Source organism: Oncorhynchus kisutch, linkage group LG1 (genome assembly GCF_002021735.2).
Source record: "Oncorhynchus kisutch isolate 150728-3 linkage group LG1, Okis_V2, whole genome shotgun sequence".
NCBI classification, from domain to species: Eukaryota; Metazoa; Chordata; class Actinopteri; order Salmoniformes; family Salmonidae; genus Oncorhynchus; species Oncorhynchus kisutch.
This window is the reverse complement of record NC_034174.2, coordinates 50,193,226-50,214,592: the sequence shown is the minus strand read 5'-3', so window position 1 is coordinate 50,214,592 and position 21,367 is coordinate 50,193,226. Positions and strand designations below refer to the sequence as shown.

Genomic DNA, 21,367 nt, shown 5'->3' with positions numbered 1-21,367 from the left:
GGAGCAGCCAGAGCTGCCAGCCTGCATGGAGCAGCTGGAGCTGCCAGCCTGCATGGAGAAGCCAGAGCTGCCAGTCTGCATGAAGCAGCCCGAGCTGTCAGTCTGCAAGGATCTGTCAGTCTGCAAGGATCTGTCAGTCTGCAAGGATCTGTCAGTCTGCAAGGAGCTGCCAGTCTGTAAGGAGCTGCCAGTCAGCACGGAGCCGCCAGAGCTGTCAGTCTGTAAGAAGCCGCCAGAGCTGTCAGCCTATATGGAGCAGCTAGTGCCGCCAGTCTGCCCAGCGCCGCCAGTGCCACCAGTCTGCCCAGCGCCGCCAGTCTGCCCAGCATCGCCAGTCTGTCCAGCACCGCCAGAATGCCTAGCGCCGCCAGTCTGCCCAGCGCCGCCAGTCTGCCCAGCGCCGCCAGTCTGCCCAGCATCGCCAGAATGCCTAGCGTCGCCAGTCTGCCCAGCATCGCCAGTCTGTCCAGCACCGCCAGAATGCCTAGCACCGCCAGAATGCCTAGCGCCGTCAGTCTGCCCAGCGCCGTCAGTCTGCCCAGCGCCGTCAGTCTGCCCAGCGCCGTCAGTCTGCCCAGCGCCGCCAGGCTGCCCAGTGCCGCCAGATCTGCCAGTCAACCAGACTCTTCCGGATCTGCCAGTCAACCAGACTCTTCCGGATCTGCCAGTCAACCAGACTCTTCCGGATCTGCCAGTCAACCAGACTCTTCCGGATCTGCCAGTCAACCAGACTCTTCCGGATCTGCCAGTCAACCAGACTCTTCCGGATCTGCCAGTCAACCAGACTCTTCCGGATCTGCCAGTCAACCAGACTCTTCCGGATCTGCCAGTCAGCCAGACTCTTCCGGATCTGCCAGTCAGCCAGACTCTTCCGGATCCGCCAGTCGGCCAGGATCCACCAGTCGGCCAGGATCTGCCAACCAGCCAGGATCTGGTAGATCTACCTACCTGCCTGAGCTTCCTCTCAATCCTGAGCTTCCTCTCAATCCTGAGCTTCCTCTCAATCCCGAGCTTCCTCTCACTCCCGAGCTTCCTCTCACTCCCGAGCTTCCTCTCACTCCCGAGCTTCCTCTCACTCCCGAGCTTCCTCTCACTCCCGAGCTTCCTCTCACTCCCGAGCTTCCTCTCACTCCCGAGCTTCCTCTCACTCCCGAGCTTCCTCTCACTCCCGAGCTTTCTCTCACTCCCGAGCTTTCTCTCACTCCCGAGCTTCCCCTCAGTCCCGAGCTGTCCTTCAGTCCCGATCTGCTCCTCAGTCCAGTGGGTTTCTGGGTGAGGACTACTAGGCCATGGTCGGCGGCGAGGGTGGACTATCCAGGGACGAAGGGATAGGGGATTAAGACTTTGACTGAGTGGGGTCCTCGTCCCGCGCTGGAGCCGCCACCATGGACAGACGCCCACCCGGACCCTCCCTATTGTTTTGAGGTGTGTTCGGGAGTCCGCACCTTAGGGGGGGGTTCTGTCACGCCCTGGTCAAAGTATTTTGTGTTTATCTTTATGTATTTGGTCAGGCCAGGGTGTGGCATGGGGTTTTTGTATTGGGGTGTGTTTTGTCTTGGGGTTTTGGTGTTAGTATTGGGATTGTAGCGTAGTGGGTTATCTAGCAAAGTCTATGGCTGTCTGGAGTGGTTCTCAATTAGAGGCAGGTGTTTATCGTTGTCTCTGATTGGGAACCATATTTAGGCAGCCATATTCTTTGAGTTTGTCGTGGGTGATTGTCCTATGTGTACTCTCCGTTAGTTTGCACAAGTATAGGCTGTTTTCGGTTTTCGTTTATTGTTTTGTAGTGTTCGTGTTTAGTCGAGTTTACGTGTTGTTTAAATAAATATGGATCGCAATCGACACGCTGCAGTTTGGTCCGACTCTCCTTCATCACAACTAGAAAGCCGTAACACCCTAAGGCTCTACATCAGTATACTCATAGTATAACAGTTTGTCAGAGACTAGGGCAGTTTTGTATAGTGACTGAAAATAACAAGAACATGCACATAGGCTTTACATGTGGTTTGGGTCAATCAAATGAGCCACTCTGCTGCAGGTCCGATGAACACTGGATATGTGTGTGTGTATGTATATGGGTGTGTGTTGTGGTTGTACAGTAGGCTTGCCTTTTCCGATAGGCTATTTTTATTTACGTTTTGTAGACACATAAACATGTCTGCCATACATATTGAAGACAAACGGTAGTGACACGACAGTAAATTATCTCCAAGTAACCACATTTTAGTGCATTTCTCCTCATTCACTTTCTCTGAGCTCTGTAAGACAGTGCACTTGTCTTCTCTTGAAGAGACCTCTCGTAACATGCAATTAATCCCAAAGGTTAAAAGACTCACCCTCCTTGTATACTCACCCTCCCCCTCCCCCACAACTTCCTCTCTCAACCCTTTTTGCCAGAAGCAGGGTGTGTCAGGGCTGATCTCCTCTCAATCCTTTTTGACCAGTCTGACAGGACAGGCCACTCCTGCCAGCCACAGCCTCAAGGGAACCAAGGGAGAGGGAGGAGGAGGGAAAGGGGGAGAAGTGCAGGTAAAAGTGGGTATGTTCCAGGTGAATGCTCCTCCCCTCGGCTCTAGAGTAGGATAAAACCGCTGTGGTGCCAGACAGATCGTCACTTGAGGGACTTGACTCTCCTTTTGAAGCCTCCTTGTCCTCTGTCCTACTTCTGTCGCTCTCTACCCCTCAATTTTTTGAGAATTCCAGGCTTGTAAAGAAGAGTCAACACTCCCCTAAAGTTTCAACGATGAGCTTCAGCAGGACAAGCTACACCAGCAGCGGCGGCGGCATGGGCGGCGGCATGGGCGGCGGCACCACCAGCATTCGCAGGAGCTTCACCAGCCAGTCTATGATTGCCCCCGGCTCCACCAGGATGAGCAGCGGATCCGTCAGTCGTTCCGGTGCCGGATTCGGCGGTGGCATGGGCATGGGCATGGGCGGGGGCAGCGGCTTCAGCTACAGCAGCAGCAGCAGCGCAGGTGGCTACGGTGGCGGTCTCGGCGCTGGATTCGGTGGTGGTATGGGTGGCGGATACCCCATCACAGCTGTCACAACCAACCAGAGCCTGCTGGCCCCCATGAACCTGGAGATCGACCCCAACATCCAGGTGGTCCGCACCCACGAGAAGGAGCAGATCAAGACCCTCAACAACCGCTTCGCATCCTTCATCGATAAGGTCAGTTCCTGTTAACTCTATATGACTCCAGCTCGCCTGCACTTCAAACACTGAGCATTCACATCGACATCGATTGCATGCTATTTTACTATATATTCTGTAATGAGCCAGATAAGTACCAGTACACATTTCCATTGACTTTCTCATGCACTGAATTTATTCTTAAAGAAAGTGAGCTTAAAGCCTGTATTAAAGCAGAATGATATTATACTGCTTTGCTTCTGTAGAGCTATACTATTTGCAGGCTTCCATGTCAAACTCTAACCAAATAGATATTTGACATTGACTACAGGGACACTGTGCAATGATCAGAATCAATGGAGTAAACCAGAAAGGCAACAAATACAAGCCTTTGTTCTCACCTCACATATTAGCATCCTAATATAACAGGATTTCCTGGCTGTATATAGCTAAGAAAAGACGATCTCAATAGACTAAGCCCTTATGTCACAACTCCCCTTGTGAGCTCAATAATCTTACACTCTGGTTCAAAGAAAGAGGTAGGACACCAGGGCAGCTATGAATCTTATCTCTAATGCTGAATCCGTCAATGAATTTCGACCTTTGGGATTCTCTTATAATCTGTGCAAAAGCTGTTTCTGACTGCCCCTGTGATTAACTTTGAACTCCATATGAACTCCATGTTTCCACCAGTCTCTAGGTATTTCCACCTGCACACCCCCCTATATGCCTTACTTGAGGTAGAGAATAAAATACACCCCCTTAATTGGCAGAGAGTCAACTCTCACAAGCAAGGCAAAGAACAATGTAAACACCTCTGTAAAGCCTTCAAAGCTGCTTTTGTCTTCTGTGGTTTATCTGCCACATCTAGTTTTTTTTATGGCTGGAATGAATGCGTGGCCTTCACAGTGAAACAGAGCGAAAAGGAGATGACTCATAACTATGAGAGATAGGTAAAACATTTTAAAGCCATACACACACTGTGAGTCTGTCCTAGGCAGAGAAAGTTTGGATATGCTTTGGCATGCCGATAAACTCTCTTTTACTTGCCTACTATTTGTTCTACTCCCTTTAAAAAATTGACAGAACTGATTCATTATTTTCATCACCAAGTCTACTCAGGCTGACATTTGAATTTAGAGGCTATAAAGCCTTATTCATGGGCCATCCATCACCCATCCTCATTCATTAATGAACTCTAATCCATTTATTCACTCACTCACTGACCATGTCCCTTTTGTCCCTGCAGGTGCGTTTCCTGGAGCAGCAGAACAAGATGCTGGAGACCAAGTGGAGCCTCCTGCAGGACCAGACCACCACCCGCTCCAACATCGACGCCATGTTTGAGGCCTACATCTCCAACCTGCGCAGACAGCTTGATGGTCTGGGCAACGAGAAGATGAAGCTGGAGGGGGAGCTGAAGAACATGCAGGGCCTGGTTGAGGACTTCAAGAACAAGTAGGTGTCGATATGTCGGCGGTGCTTCAAAAGTAGCCGTATTAGTATAAGCAATAACTTATGTTTAACCTCAGTGTAAGAAGCCATCCAGAGTGATGACTTTGCATGAAATATTGCCCTTTGCTTTGTCATCAGGTATGAAGATGAAATCAACAAACGTGCCTCAGTGGAGAACGAGTTTGTCTTGCTGAAGAAGGTGTGCAGGATATAACATGATGTCTTGTCATAACTCATATCAGAGTTAGAACCCATATCAATTCCATTCCATTAACTCCTCTCTCTCACACACACTCTCGCTCTCTCTAGGATGTTGATGGTGCCTACATGAACAAGGTGGAGCTGGAGGCCAAGGTTGACGCTCTTCAGGATGAGATCAACTTCCTCAGGGCCGTTTACGAGGCGGTACGAACCATTCATTAACATTTTCAACATTCATTAACTTTTTCACATTTACCATGCAACACATAAGTCTTCCATATCTGAATCTTGGAGAGCTTCAACACTACATGATAGTCAGTGAATCAGATGTTGGCTCTATCCTCCCTTGGTTCTTCAGGAGCTGCGTGAGCTGCAGGGCCAGATCAAGGACACCTCTGTTGTGGTGGAGATGGACAATAGCCGTAACCTGGACATGGACTCCATCGTCGCTGAAGTGCGCGCCCAGTACGAGGACATCGCCAACCGCAGCAGAGCTGAGGCCGAGACCTGGTACAAGCAGAAGGTAAGCAGAGTTTGAACATGAACAGAGTTTACCAGGACAATTTTGGCCAAAATAAGCTAAATTGCTTGTGAGCGCTTCCACAATCTTCACCTCCCTCATTTACATTTTCTGACATTTCTTCCTCACTTTTCTCAGTATGAGGAGATGCAGAGCTCTGCTGGACAGTATGGTGAGGACCTCCGCTCAACCAAGGCTGAGATTGCTGAGATAAACCGCATGATTTCTCGTCTCCAGAATGAGATTGAGTCTGTCAGGGGACAGGTGAGGGTGCCAGCTAATTTCAGAACCTCTTTTATGAGGATTGTCCATAGATAGCTGATGTCCAAGCAAGATGGTTCATAGCACTAGCGTATTACCATTAGCTGCTAATCCATGCTTCTACAGTGGTTACAGGCTAATGCTAATGAGCATTGCTAATAGCCGAGTTTAATGCTAATGCACCATTCTCTTTTACCACAGCGGGCCAACCTTGAGGCTCAGATCGCTGAGGCAGAGGAGCGCGGTGAGATGGCGGTGAAGGACGCCAAGCTCCGCATCAAGGACCTGGAGGATGCCCTCCAGAGAGCCAAGCAGGACATGGCCCGCCAGGTGCGTGAGTACCAGGAGCTGATGAACGTCAAGCTGGCCCTGGACATTGAAATTGCCACCTACAGGAAGCTGCTGGAAGGAGAGGAAAGCAGGTGAGTTAAAGCTGGATAGTTGAGACATTAGCCTCTTAGCTTAGCATGTTATGAATGACAGTTAGCATATTTGATCAACTTTCCATCCAAACTTCAATAACATTGGACTTATCTATTTACAGAATATCCTCCGGTGGTGCGTCTGCAACAATCCATGTGCAGCAGACCACTGGCGGCAGTAAGTATCATTTGATTTCATTTCTAACTGTGTCACCTAGTTCAGATCATGTTACGTTATGCTGAGGAATACACATGGACTTTGCCATGCATCATTGAAACCGAAATATCCTCTAGCTTTACAGCCGATTAAACTGATCCCACTCTATCTCTCTGTACCCAGACTACTCCGCCGGAAGCTCAGGTGGATCCGGCTATGGCGGCGGCAGCGGAAGCTATGGCGGCGGCAGCTTTGGCGGCAGCAGCAGCTTTGGCGGCAGCAGCAGCTTTGGTGGCGGCAGCAGCTTTGGCAGCGGCGGAGGTGCCACCATCACCAAGTCTGTGACATCCACCAGCTCCAGCAGACGTTTCTAGAGACCTTCAACTCTGTACCAATCCACTGTAGTACGCAGTACTCTTAGACACAGTAATATCCCTGTTGAGTTAAAAGTGATGGGGGAATGTCTAGCGAACCTGATTGGCAATGAGATTAATGACATGTATTTACGTTTCTTTTTCAATCCCTCCCAGGACAGAGAAATAAGAATAGGGACATTGAATTATACTACCTTGACAGTGATTCGCTGGAAAACAATGAATCTATCACTGTGTTCATCCAGGATCAATAGCTGTTCTCCCCTCATTCACATGTCCTCTTCACCATGTTTAACAAGGCCTACATTCCTATCTTTCTGCACTGACGAATAAGGAATGGGAAGAAAAAAAAAGAGAAAAAAAAGAGTAAACTCTTGAGGGAAAAGTTTAAACCAGCTATAAAGAAAGCTTGCTCGGGATCCTCCTTGTATCTTTGTCAGCTTGTATGTTGCATCTAAATGCATCAGTGGTTGTTGGGCATATTGTTCTAGCGTCACACTCATAGGCGGCAGTGCCATGGACATAATCAATCAACTATGGACACTTGCTGATTTGGCAGCTGAACGTAGAAAACACTCCCACCCTTGTGGGAATACCCTCATATTTCTTTAAGGTGATTTATGAATGATATGAAAGCGATTATGTCATGTGTTCTCGTAAACAAAAATAGGCCTTGTTACGAACACATGACCTGTCTCTTTCATAGTGTACTGAAGTAGCCATACAGAAGAGCCTGTAGTCAATCTTCACTCGCATAACTCTAAAGGAAATACATTGTTGTCAGAGGTTTACATTTTAGAGAGGTTTCCTGTAAATAGTTTTCTTCTGTGCTTGGTTTAGCTTTTTATGACCATTGGAATGAAACGATGTTGCGACCAGATTTATTTGTCAAGGTTTTCTCAACAACCTACATCATTTGTGTCAATTGACTTTTTAACATAAAAAATAAAATGAATCTGAGATCTATAATCACTGCCTGCTGTCTCTTACATTTATTTTAATTTTTGTTGTCTTTTTTCTGAATTGTGTGTGCTTCACATGCATCTCTGGCACCATCTAGCACATCCTTTGATCAAATGAAACTACAATGTTGAGCATTTTGGAATTTCAGAGTATTCAACCACATTAAACTGATAACTGATTATTCGTCTGAATAAAATACTGATCATTTGCCGAATAAACAAGCACTCAAAAACCCAGTTAGTTACCGGTCATTGTCTTATGAAGGGACACATCAAACACATAATTAAAGGCAACATCCAAAGTTAAGACACTGTTTTATCTCACGTTCATTTCCTATACAACAATTGAGTTTGAACTATTTATGACTTCCTGTCCTCAAGACAGTCTTATTAGATTGCATTGCAGAAGCATAATCACAGACATACTGTAGTAGTGGTTCCTCATGCTACTAGAACAAAAAAAGACTGATTTTCACAACATTTAATCCATAGAAGGACCTGTTGAAGGAAAGATTGACATATATTTGACACTGGGAAATAATTCATTGAAGTTAGAATATTCTATGACACTTTGGCCTAACCCAGGCCTCCTTTAAGACTCCATGTTTCATCTGTAGGTGCTATAAAGCAATTGTTGGTGTGAAGCTTCTCCCCTTGCTCTGTAATATGAGTAGTATTTTCATTTCAATAACACATTTCTAACAAATGTATAAATATTGAAAAATGTAAATGTGCATATTGAAAAGATCACATTTTTGATATATGCTTTACAGCCATATCAACATTCAACATTCAAGAGTGGGATCTCTGCTACTTTTAAAGTTATGATCCAATTTGTAAGCATCACCAACACAGTGAATGTGAAAATGTATACAAAATGGTCGCCCTCTGTGTTGGTGCTTTGAGGATGTCCAAGGAGGGCTGTGATTGGCTACATTGCCTACCAAGCCAATTTCTCTGTATAAAATGGGCCATGACGTTACGACTAGCAGAGAACCCACTTCGTGGAGTAATTTTAGTGAAAATCCCCAAAATCATGGTATTTTTTTGTTTTAGTTTCGTGAGGAAACACCTATAGGGCAAATTACAAATGTCACCCTACTCCCCACTGGCACAGACGTAAATTAAGCGTTTATTCCACGTTGGTTCAACATAATTTCACTGAAATGACATGGAAACAACATTGATTCAACCAGTGTGTGCCCAGTGGGTCCCTTTACTGTGCATAACTTCTTCACCAGAGCCACATGACTGGTAGAAAGTAGGACACTACCTTATATAAAAGGTTTAGGGTGACGTTTCAGACAGGCCCATACGTTTTATTTAATTGTAAATACACAAAAAGTTTACTGCATAGGGATTGTATGGAGATTTTCGTGCGGGGCTTCCTGCATGTTTCTAGACACTCTATCCATTCCTGGTGAGGCCTCTGGGTCAGCTGTGGACACCCCTTGAGAAGTGACAGCATTTGCTGTCTCCCCCTTCTGGACACGATAGACACACATATACAGTAATATGGCTGCTCCAGATACGGTTGTGAGGAGAGCCGTGATGATGAGTCCAACATTTGGTTTGTACCATTCTGTTGAAAGTGAAAGGAGAACACAAGAGTTACTGTGAAATCTGAGCATTGGGTATGGAGTGTAAGATAATTCAGACAATCGCTATGCAAGCAGATTGCACTGTACCAATCGGTTACAGTACAGAGTAGGGGAGAGGCAGTCATACTGTGAATACCTATACAAGAGATGGAGTTGCTTTTAGTTAAGCGAGAAAACATAGGTACTCACTGCTCACGAAGATCTTCACTGAGGACACAGTCTGTTCAGACCCTCTAATTCTACAGGCATACTCTCCTGATAAGACAGGCGCATGAAGCATGGTCCTCATCTCCTCTCCTGAGGCGATTTGCACGTTGTCGATTGTGTTAATGTACGAATCTATGGAGACCCTCGTCAAGTCCATGAAAAGCTGAGTAAAATGACAAGAAGAAACATCACAAATTGAGTTGCTGTTGATGTTATACAGTACTTGCATACCACCAGTACTCTGCCCTACAAAGGCAAACATGCAGTAACTACACTTTTGGTCAAAATGTAGGTAAGACTGAAATCAGGCTTTATAGTATGTGTTTTATCGTGTGACAAAGTGTCCTGGTTCAATTCCGTTCAGTTTCAGAGAACATGGAGTGTGAAATATGCAGTAACAGAAGTTACTGCACTTTGGCTTTGTTCCATTATGTTTTGACTGCATTTTACCAACTCTGCCATACACAGGCAAAGTGCAGTAACTATGCAAACAGTGAAACTGAGAAAAATGGCTATAACGTTTATTTGCTGTCCAGCCAATATGGTGTAGATAAGTAATAATGCACTTTTGTATTATCTTATTATAAAGGGATTTTGTTATGCATAGAAATCATGACAACTGATTTGACCTATGACCCCTATGTCAAATAAATGACCATACAAAGTCAAACAGAAAAACAACAAGAAAGTTGGATACCCACATTTAGATTGTAGATATTGCACAAAGTCAAAAATATGTTTGAGGTATAATTATTCTGCGTGATGAAAATTATTGTGGGTTACTACAATACAACATTCAAAACATGAAAAGACAACTACATAAAACCATTAAATACAGTTGGAATGTGCACTGAACAAACATATAAATGCAACATGTAAAGTGTTGGTCCCATTGTTTCATGAGCTGAAATAAAATATCAAACAGAAAAATACAGTTAGATTGTAGATACTGCACTTTGCATTACCCATATAGTTGTTTATCGGTGGGTCCTCTGCGGGACTAACATAGGCTAATGCGATTAGCTTGAGGTTGTAAGTAACAAGAACATTTCATAGGACATAGACATATCTGATATTGGCAGAAAGTTTAAATTCTTGTTAATCTAACGGCCCTGTCCAATTTACAGTAGCTATTACAGTGAAATAATATTTATATATATTATATATATATATATATATATATATTTTTTTTACCTTTCTTTAACTAGTCAAGTCAGTTAAGAACAAATTCTTATTTTCAATGACGGCCTAGGAACAGTGGGTTAACTGCCTTGTTCAGGGGCAGAATGACAGATTTCTACCTTGTCAGCTCAGGGATTCAATCTTGCAACCTTTCCGTTACTAGTCCAACGCTCTAACCACTCTATTGTTTGAGGAGAGTGCACAATTTTTAAAATGAAAAGTTATTAATAAACCAATTAGGCACATTTGGGCAGTCTTGATAAAAAATATTTTTTGCAGAAATGCAATGGTTCATTGGATCAGTCTAAAACTTTGCGCATACAATGATGTCACCTAGTGGCCAAAATCTAAATTACAGCTGGGGCTGGAATAATACATGATTGCTTTTCTCTTGCATTTCAAAGATGGTCCAAAAAACCGTTTGGTTTTTTCTTTTTATTATCTTTTACCAGATCTATTGTGTTATATTCTCCTACATTCCTTTCACATTTCCACAAACTTCAAAATGTTTCCTTTAAAATGGTACCAAGAATATGCATATCCTTGCTCCAGGGCCTGAGTTCAGGCAGTTAGATATGGGTATGTCATTTTAGGCAAAAATTGAAAAAAAGGTGTGATCCTGAAGAGGTTTTAAGGTCATAAATTAGCAGAGTGTAGTAATAGCATTTTATGGTTCAGAGGTCAGATCAGTGGGCATGGTTGATGTGCATAAGAATGACTTCAATAATAAGATGATACATCACTGCATTATCACTTATCTACCTACAACTTCTTTGGCTGGTTAGCAAAAAAACAAAACTTTAAAGACATTTTTCTCAGTTTCACTGTTAGCGTAGTTACTAGTATTATAGGGAGCTACAGTGTTACCTTTTCCGTACCAAACCAAGGGGCATTGAACATGCAGGACAATTCCAACGAGTGCTCATCACTGATGTCGACTCTCGATACCTCTCTGTAGCCTGTGACTGAGATCTTAGTAGTTGGCAGAGCATCTACAGGCAGAGGAAGAGGATTAGAAAAAGAATCCAGACCAAAAAAACATAATCCATACAAGATATAAAAATTAACAACTCTTCAATATACAAGTATCTGGTTAAAACAGTGTCACAAAACATTAGGTAACGCCTTTACAGAGTGTTTCCCAATCCTGGGGACCCAAAGGGGTGCATTTCTTTTTCATAACCAACAATAAAACACCTGATTCAATTTATCAAAAGCTTGATGAGCAGTTTTTAAGTTGAATCCGCTAAGTTAGTGGTGGGCTAGAAACAAACATGTGCAGACCTTTGGATCCCCAGGACCAGGATTGGGAAAAACCCTGCACTGACGGCAATTTAACAACCAACAACCTGTTAAAGAGTTGTACAGAATTAACACCAACCAACATAACTTGATGAAGAATGCACTCTCTCCCACCTGAGCAAACCATTTTCACCCCCTTCCTTGAGTTACAAAGGGGCTGCACCGCATCAATCTGACACTCCCTGAGTCGTCCCTCGCTTCCTCTGCACAATATGGAACCGATGGAGAAGTCAACCTTATGGTTGTAGTCTTGCTTCGTCGAGACGGAAGATAGTGTCCCACAGCCCAGCTCTCGACAAACCACGATACCCATTGCCCGGTTCCAGCTTTCTATCTGTTGGCACACAGGGCCCCAGCTGCCTCTGACCTGCACCTCCAGTTGTCCCAGGCACTTGGAGCCCTGATACTGGGGCACAAGACGGATAGGCGCCTCCTCTGCGAGAAGCGGGGTGGAGAGTCAGAGGACATATTACATATTCAACAAGTGACTTTTTAGTTAGTAATTTGAATCTGGTCATATACAGTATAACAAATAAAGAAGGAAAGTCACACAGTCATATACTGAATACTCACATAAAATGTACTGGTAAACCGGCGTTTCGGCACGCATTGACTTCTTGAAGAGGGCACTGAGTGCCGAAACGTTTGTTTACCCAGTAAATTGTTGTGAACATACAGTACATGACCGTGTGACTTTCCTTCGTCATTAAATTGCTGGGAGAATATACAGGTGTCGACTTTCTTTCATGTTTTTATCAAGTTTACTCTCCCTTAGTTAGCACCTCTAGAAACAGTTTTTGGTTGGGCGTCAGCTCATGCTTTTTACTGGACGCTGGTCAGTGCCTGCAGACTGCCAACACATTATATTACAGTACAACACAGCATTATTGCTGTAGGCCTATTGACTATTAACTCTTCCTGAGCTCATACACCAACCTGCAATAGCTGGGAGGGAACTGGAAGGAGGAGAGAGGTAAATATGCTGGTTGAAGTCCACAATCTCTAGTCTGCAGACACCCTCGAAGTTTTCTGTGCTGTCCACTAGCCACCTGGTCAGTGTGATGGAATCGTGGCTGTCAAGAAGAGCCGCTGACCCCATAAACTTAAAGATCTCGTTTCCCGCAGTAACAGGCAGCTGTCTGTAGTAAAGGGCCAGGGTTCTGTTGGGGAAGCGGGTGGTAGTTTGGCAGCTGATGGTGTAGTTTCCTCCGATGGGTATGAAGGCGGGCACCACCAAAATTGGCCCTGGAAGAGAGGCTATTCGAGTGTCGAAGACAGATGGAAAGATATAAGAGAGTCAGAGAGATAGGACAGTGAATGTCATACATTTATTGATGGACAGTTCTCTTTAAGTCTTCCTCTCTTGGCTATTTGTTCCTTTGTAGATTTCAGTAATCATAATGACTCAGGGATCGATTCAAGCCTTATTGAGACGACTCGTAATGGCCACTTGATTGACAGCTGATCTCTCGTTAAACCATCAATACAAGGTAAATATCACCCGCACAGCTGATCTCAATTGCAACCATTATCCGCCACCAATTTAACGCCCCATAAAGGCGCTTGCAGACGGGCGGCGGTAAATGGCAATTGAACCGTGAGAAAATCTGCCTAACGTGTGTAGAGACCAGCGGTCCTGGTTGTTGTCAGCTCGAATGCTGTCATTAAAACATTGTTTGATTGGTTGATGAATTTTTCTCTGTGGTCAACCATGTGCAGCGGCCGCTCAAGACTTCAGCTAATTAAATTTTTTGGCGCCACGGGCGCCGAGCCAACGGCGCCGCTCACGGGTGCGAGCACCATGAACTGCGCCGCTTGCAAAACTACTTGCGTTTTGGCTACCTGCCTTCCTACCCCCACTAAGTCTATGAGACCTTCGCAAGTTACCGCAGCCCGCCTGTAAGCGCCTTTATCAGGGATGGAGGTGCAGTGGGGCAAAAAAGTATTTAGTCAGCCACCAATTGTGCAAGTTCTCCCACTTAAAAAGATGAGAGAGGCCTGTAATTTTCATCATAGGTACACTTCAACTATGACAGACAAAATGAGAAAAAAAATCCAGAAAATCACATTGTAGGATTTTTTATTAATTTATTTGCAAATTATGGTGGAAAATAAGTATTTGATCAATAACAAAAGTTTATCTCAATGCCTTTGTTGGCAATGACAGAGGTCAAACGTTTTCTGTAAGTCTTCACAAGGTTTCCACACACTGTTGCTGGTATTTTGTCCTCTAGAGCAGTGATGTTTTGGGGCTGTTGCAGGGCAACACGGACTTTCAACTCCATCCAAAGATTTTCTATGAGGTTGAGATCTGGAGACTGGCTAGGCCACTCCAGGACCTTGAAATGCTTCTTACGAAGCCACTCCTTCGTTTCCCGGGCGGTGTGTTTGGGATCATTGTCATGCTGAAAGACCCAGCCACGTTTCATCTTCAATGCCCTTGCTGATGGAAGGAGGTTTTGACTCAAAATCTCACGATACATGGCCCCATTCATTCTTTCCTTTACACGGATCAGTCGTCCTGGTCCCTTTGCAGAAAAACAGCCAAAAAGCATGATGTTTCCACCCCCATGCTTCACAGTAGGTATGGTGTTCTTTGGATGCAACTCAGCATTCTTTGTCTTCCAAACACGACGAGTTGAGTTTTTACCAAAAAGTCTATTTTGGTTTCATCTGACCATATGACAATCTCCCAATCTACTTCTGGATCTTCCAAATGCTCTCTAGCAAACTTCAGACGGGCCTGGACATGTACTGGCTTAAGCAGGGGGAAACGTCTGGCACTGCAGGATTTGAGTCCCTGGCGGCGTTGTGTGTTACTGATGGTAGGCTTTGTTACTTTGGTCCCAGCTCTCTGCAGGTCATTCACTAGGTCCCCCCGTGTGGTTCTGGGATTTTTGCTCACCGTTCTTGTGATCATTTTGACCCCACGAGGTGAGATCTTGCGTGGAGCCCCAGATCGAGGGAGATTATCAGTGGTTTTGTATGTCTTCCATTTCCTAATAATTGCTCCCACAGTTGATTTCTTCAAACCAAGCTGCTTACCTGTTGCAGATTCAGTCTTCCCAGCCTGGTGCAGGTCTACACTTTTGTTTCTGGTGTCCTTTGATAGCTCTTTGGTCTTGGCCATAGTGGAGTTTGGAGTGTGACTGTTTGAGGTTGTGGACAGGTGTCTTTTATACTGATAACAAGTTCAAACAGGTGCCATTAATACAGGTAACGAGTGGAGGACAGAGGAGCCTCTTAAAGAAGAAGTTACAGGTCTGTGAGAGCCAGAAATCTTGCTTGTTTGTAGGTGACCAAATACCTATTTTCCACCATAATTTGCAAATAAATTCATAAAAAATCCTACAATGTGATTTTCTGAATTTTTTTCTCATTTTGTCTGTCATAGTTGAAGTGTACCTATGATGAAAATTACAGGCCTCTCTCACCTTTTTAAGTGGGAGAACTTGAACAATTGGTGGCTGACTAAATACTTTTTTTGCCCCACTGTAAGACCCAAGTGCAGAATGTGTGAAGTAACAATGTTTATTGTAACCACAGGGGCAGGCAAACGACAGGTCAAGGCAGGCAGAGGACGATAATCTAGAGCAGAGGCACAAGACGGCAGGTACAAGACGGCAGGCAGGCAGGCTCAGGGTCAGGTCAGGCAGAGGTCAGTAATCCAGAGGCGGAGCAAAGGTACAGGATGGCAGTCCGGAACAGGGTCAAGACTGGCAAAGGTCAACAACCAGGAGGACGAGAAAAGAGAGACTAGGGCCAACCAGGAGCTGAGACAAAATGCTGGTAGGCTTGAACAAACAAGATGAACTGGCAACAGACAGACAGAAAACACAGGTATAAATACACAGGAGATAATGGGGAAGATGGGCGACACCTGGAGAGGGGGGTGGAGACAAGCACAAAGACAGGTGAAACAGATCAGGGCGTGACAGCCTTAACATGGATGTCTTTTTATCTTTCATCAGACACTGGATATAATGTCGAGAAGCTTGTGTCTCTGCCCTGACAATAGGGTTTGTTGTCCACAGAGTGGAACGGCGGGCTGTCAAGCCCTCACCTATTCCTCTCTTTGCATTGGTGGATACCTCTCGTAATTTTAATAATTTTTTGAATACTCAATGGATGTTGACGTCAACCGCCTGTATTCAATGGAGAGTGAGATGCTATGCTAGCCTCATGAATATGCATAGACCGCCTCGAACGCCGATATAAAGTGCTTTTTCTCAAAGTTCCCGGGATGTCACGTGCATCACACTCACCGACCAGTTTATTACGCACACCACCCCGTTCACGATAATGGATCTCTCCTACAGAAAGTGAGACACGTGGCCGTGGCTTGCTATATAAAGCAGGCTGACAAGCGTCAAGGCATTCAGTTACAGTTAGAAAGGGCAAAACAAGTGACCTAAGGTTTTTTGAGCAAGAATCGTGCAAGCTAACGGGCGGGCAACAAAAAGACAAATAATGGTGCAGTGCAACAGTGGCGTGCATAACGGCATCTCGGAACACACAACTCGTCGATCTTTTGACGCTAATGGGCTATTGCAGCCGACGACCACACCGAGTTCCACAACTGTCAGCTATAAAAAAGAAGGGGCTCCAGTGGGCACATGATCACCAACACTGGACATTTGAGGAGTGGAAAGAGTTCAGTTTACTTGAGTGGCCTCCGCAGTCCCCATACCTCAACCCAATAGAGCCTCTTAGAGATGAGATGGAATGGGATGTTTGTAGCATGAATGTGCTGCCGTCCAATCTGCAGCAACTGCGTGATGCCATTATGTTAGCATGGAACAACATCCCCGTGGAACATTTCCCGACACCTTGTAGAATGCCCCCCAAAATCCAGGCTGTTCTGGAGGCAAAGGGGGGTCCGACCCAGTACCAAATGTTTGTACCTAATAAACTGTCCGGTGAGTGCATATCAGTACACTCGTAAGAACCTAAGCATTTACAAAACTTCTACGAGATCAAATAAGCCTCACATATCAAAACAGCAATACATTTTCGTCTTGACTAAATTCGACATTCTCTCATTGTCCCCCATACAAAAACTGCTCACTAGCTTAATAATGAGCGATCTGCTTAACATGTACAGCTTTTGGGTAGCGTAAACTCTCTTGATTCACCTCTTCCTCTGTATTTTAGCCTTGATTGCAACCAACATTTTTCAAGACGATTTTTCCCTCTGCTAAGTATTGTCATCGGACTATTTTAATCTTTATATTTGAGCGGATTTAGGGCGACTTCAATGATGGCAGTTTTAGACTAAAGTATGTAGCGAATGACAGAGCAGCGGAAGAATAATGTGAGTCCTCAGGCTAGGTTATTTTAGCTCGGAACTTCGTTAGTAGTGTGTTAAGAAATCCAGCGGTAATTTGTAGGTGAGCATTAAATTCTGTGTCTTTGTTGCAATGCTGCCATAATACTTATCTGTAAGGCCTGGAAGGTTTTACTGATTCCATTTGAACCCCTTTTACTCCCCAATTTCGATCTCGTCTCATCGCTGTGTTGGAGGAAACACCATTCAACTGACGACCGCGAGGCTCGCAAACAAATAATGCACAACTAATCCTGAAACTAAAATACTGTAGCAACCTTAGTTCAACACCTAGCGTTTGTCTCTTGGGGAGACTAAAAGAGGCATAGTTCAACCACAATCTGAGAGGAAGTTGTGTATCTCTTTACTGGAAGTTTATTTCAATTTTTTTTAAGTGAAGAGGGGCACCCGTTAAACATTACATTTGTATGCCCTCATGATGATCTGTAATAAGAGAGTTAGACATTATGACACACTTACAGATGGTAAGGTTGACTGGATTGCTTTCCCCCGACACGTCTCCAGTATTGCTGGCATTGTACCAGCATACGTAGATCCCCTCATTGGCTGCAATGGCTTTCGTGGTGAACCTGACATCATCTCTGTTTTGTATAGTGAGGGAATGTATTGCAGAGAGGGATTGGTTGTCCCAGCTAAAAGAGACAGTTATTGGCAATCTAACGTTTGTCGGAAGTGTGCAGATCAGCTCCACGTCTGAGAAAAGTTGGATGTTGCTGCCAAAACGGGGGCGGTAGAAAGAGAGCGAGGGGGCTGGAAGAGGGCCTGTGGAAGAGTGAGAAAAGTGTGCAATCACTACAAAGGTACAGCAACACACACACCACAGGAGGCTGCTGATGGGAGGGTAGCTCATAATAATGGCTAGAATGCAGTGAATGCAACGGTATCAAACACAATGGAAACCATGTGTTTGACGTGTTCGATTCCAATTATTCTGTTCTAGCCATTACTAAGATCCCATCCTCCTCAATTAAAGTCCTAAGAACCACCTATCACACACACCTTGTTTTTCAATACATCGTATTGCCTGTGGGTTACACAGTGCAATGCAAAAGTACTCGGTTGCAGGATTTTCACATTTCATAGTGTTAGATGGATCCAGCCTTGCAAAACTTTTATGAAACCAGGAAAACACCCCTTTACACTGATGCTTGCTACATAGGTGACCACACTACAGCTCTCCAGTTAATCACAACGCATGACTTGTGAAGAGGATGTTGCTTTACAGAAGGATATTCTGATACAATGCAAAGTATACAACATTATTAAGGGAAACTGTTACAAGCTGTTTTCCTGTGGGGTGTCTCGCTTCTTCTTCCATCTCTGATTAAGATTCATAGAACTACGCCTCCCCTGGCTTAAGGCGTGGGGATACATAGGTTCGGTTTGCTCCTAGCAGACCTCTGCTAGGCAAAGCGAACATCTGTGCTCGCATACTCCCTAAAGACCTTCACTTGAAAACGAGAAAAATGTGTAAATATTACTATTTGTCCCTCTTGAGCCACAACACTTCCTCAAAATAGTCAGAATTAAATCAAGAAATCGGTCACTCATTTGGACGTTTTTGCCAAGGAGGTCTTAGTCGCAAAATTTGACATCTAACTAAGATGTTTGGTGGAGCATTTCTAAAGTGAAAACATTGACATGAAAATTAGTCGTCTCTAAAAAACACTTCATTTAAGAATCCCGTCCATAGTTTCCACTCCTACTGTTGACCAATCACCAACAGAGGGGAGTAAACTTTGGCTATCGAAATTCAACTTGCCTCAAGAAAGCCGAGAAAACCCAGCCGAAGACCAAAACCCACAAAAACGTCACAAAAATATGTCATAATATATGTGCAAACTATTTCGACTGGGAAGTATATGGTAAGCTTTAGGCGATTCCCCCACCAAACACTCACACACAACCAGACATTGAATTATTGGAGACTGCTTGTGTCAGGTAAATAACATTTTATACATGCAGCAAGCCTAGTGAATAATGCTTGTAAAAAATTTACCCATAAAAATCAACCAAAACAACTGGCCCTACTTATAGTGCACTGTATGTCTGCTGTCTGATTACTGTATCAGCTACATTATGAACATAATGACATGTTCTTCAGTGATACTCTACTAACTATACATAACGTATAATACTGTACATAATGCGCCTTGTTCTCTCTCACATCGGGAACATAGATTAATTTACATACAAACTATGTATGGAGAGAAACAACCAGTTTTAACAAGCACATTAGGAAATATGCAAGAGAGAGCATGCTTACCCTGAGTCCAAACCACCCTGGCTGACTGCCCAAGCCACAAGATGGTGAGCACTGGGTGAGAAGGAGAGGAAAGGGACATTTTGGTGTTGTGTAACTGCTTCAACTTCCCACCCCACAACTTACTGATAGTGAATATTCTTTAAACCATACACTGACTGTAACATATATTCTGACCACACCGATCTGTTGAATAGAAAAACAAATGATAAATAAACAGAGAGGTCCAGAAAGGATTTGGACTGTGACACATTTGTTGTTTTGGTTCTGTACTCAAGCACTTTGTAACCACCCCCCCAAAAAAAACTATTAGGACAATTCACTTAAATATGTCTATTAAAGTAGTCAAAAGTTTACTACTTGGTCACCCTATTCCTAGCTCACAATGACTACATCAAGCTAGTGACTCTACAAACTTACAGAGGCACAAAGATCATACCCCAAGACATTACCAATAACAAGGAATGATAGCATTGTTTGGGGATGTATGATATTTATGCCTTCAAGTTTCTCACTCATCATTATTCACGATTAATTCAGGATTATCTGTAATCATAGTAGCAGCCACGTTATTGTAGAGGTGTTCAGAAACATATCCTATTCTTATTTACAATAAAAGTTATTACAAAATTACACAATACAATATTTACCATTCATTTCTGTTGGGCACAAAATAATCAGAAACACAGCCAAAACAAGTTTGTAGAAATCTTATGAAATCTCAAGGTTTTGCTCACCCGAGGTAGCGTATCTCATGTTAAACTGTAGACCACACTATTTACCAAGATTTTTTATCTATAATCTTCATAGCTGTCTATTTACCACCACAAACCAAATTCTTTGGTTCCCTAAAATGAGGGGGTATGTACAAAAATACCTGTAATTTCGAAACGGTTCACCAGATATGGATGAAAATACCCTTAAATTTAAGCTGAGTCTGCACAGAGCCAAAACAACAACACCTGTCACTGTCCAAATACCTTTAGACTTCCCTGTATATAAAACAGGGAATTAAGTGTATAAGTAAATTAAGTGCCGACAAAGAATAATGGGGTGCCAACAAAGTTAGTTTGTGCTGTTTATGTTCATGCTGTAAGGCAGTACATGTACAATGTATGTATACTTATATACTGTAGGATAAATAAGTATTTGTAAATATGAATGCACTGAAAGCTGTCATTTTATATTCAATCAAACCCTTTACATATGAATGAAAGTTTACAAAATTATAAATGTTAACATTTAAACAGTCCTCAGCATTGTGGTTAATTGTTTAAAAAAGAAATGTCCATCCATATAAATGTCCATATTGAACAAATACTCTTTAGATGTATTGCCATATATAAAAATGTACCTGTTACGCTGAGCATCGCCATGGTGAATGAAACTGACGAGAATAACTGGTCCATAAAATGTATTTGAGCAATAGCAAATGGGGAAGATCTGAACTTTCCACACAAACTGTCAGTACTTTACATAATACTAGAAACGTCATTATTCACAGAGTTCGAGCTGTTGAAGGAATCAAATACCAGATTAATTCAGCACATATTGACTTATGAAGCCAGTGTAACATTTTTACACTTGTTTATCCAGTCGTTGATCATTGTAACTAGAATGGTTTCGGATATTGTTATATTAGTTTGACTTTCTTGTCAAGAAATATTCACATCTGATGATGGGATTTAACAAAATGTTGGCACAATTACATATTTTGAAAAATGTTTTTTTCATGGATATGATCATTCAATTTACAACACAATAACCCCTGGATAAGGCTTCTTCACTCTGTTAGAGATGAGGCAATGTGGATTATGCCATTGCTCATTGTTTTCCACAAGAGGGCAGTGTTGTTCTGCTTTTCTTTGAGAGCTTCAATCCTCTGCTTTGATATGATATCACAACAACTCACATTCGGACTAAAATACCACAACTTACATCTGGCCTACGAAGTACTTGTGCAACACTAAGTAAGGAATC

General features: G+C 43.6%; 2 protein-coding genes across 2 annotated transcripts; one reads left to right on the top strand and one right to left on the bottom strand.

The window, feature by feature from the left end:
• The first annotated feature begins 2,474 nt into the window (after positions 1 to 2,474).
• LOC109867826 (keratin, type II cytoskeletal 8-like) lies at positions 2,475 to 7,492 on the top strand. The gene is made up of 9 exons (XM_031826511.1): positions 2,475 to 3,172; positions 4,383 to 4,591; positions 4,727 to 4,787; positions 4,898 to 4,993; positions 5,148 to 5,312; positions 5,448 to 5,573; positions 5,772 to 5,992; positions 6,115 to 6,170; positions 6,333 to 7,492. The coding sequence occupies exons 1-9, from the start codon at positions 2,744 to 2,746 to the stop codon at positions 6,521 to 6,523; spliced, it is 1,554 nt and encodes a 517-aa protein (XP_031682371.1). The 5' UTR covers positions 2,475 to 2,743; the 3' UTR covers positions 6,524 to 7,492.
• On the bottom strand, positions 6,987 to 20,811 carry si:dkey-195m11.11 (uncharacterized). Its single transcript, XM_020484367.2, has 8 exons — positions 20,742 to 20,811; positions 19,391 to 19,441; positions 17,584 to 17,886; positions 12,714 to 13,034; positions 11,892 to 12,212; positions 11,343 to 11,467; positions 9,276 to 9,456; positions 6,987 to 9,067 (listed from the first exon to the last, which is right to left on the bottom strand). The coding sequence occupies exons 1-8, from the start codon at positions 20,794 to 20,796 to the stop codon at positions 8,832 to 8,834; spliced, it is 1,593 nt and encodes a 530-aa protein (XP_020339956.2). The 5' UTR covers positions 20,797 to 20,811; the 3' UTR covers positions 6,987 to 8,831.
• Between the last annotated feature and the right edge of the window lie 556 nt (positions 20,812 to 21,367).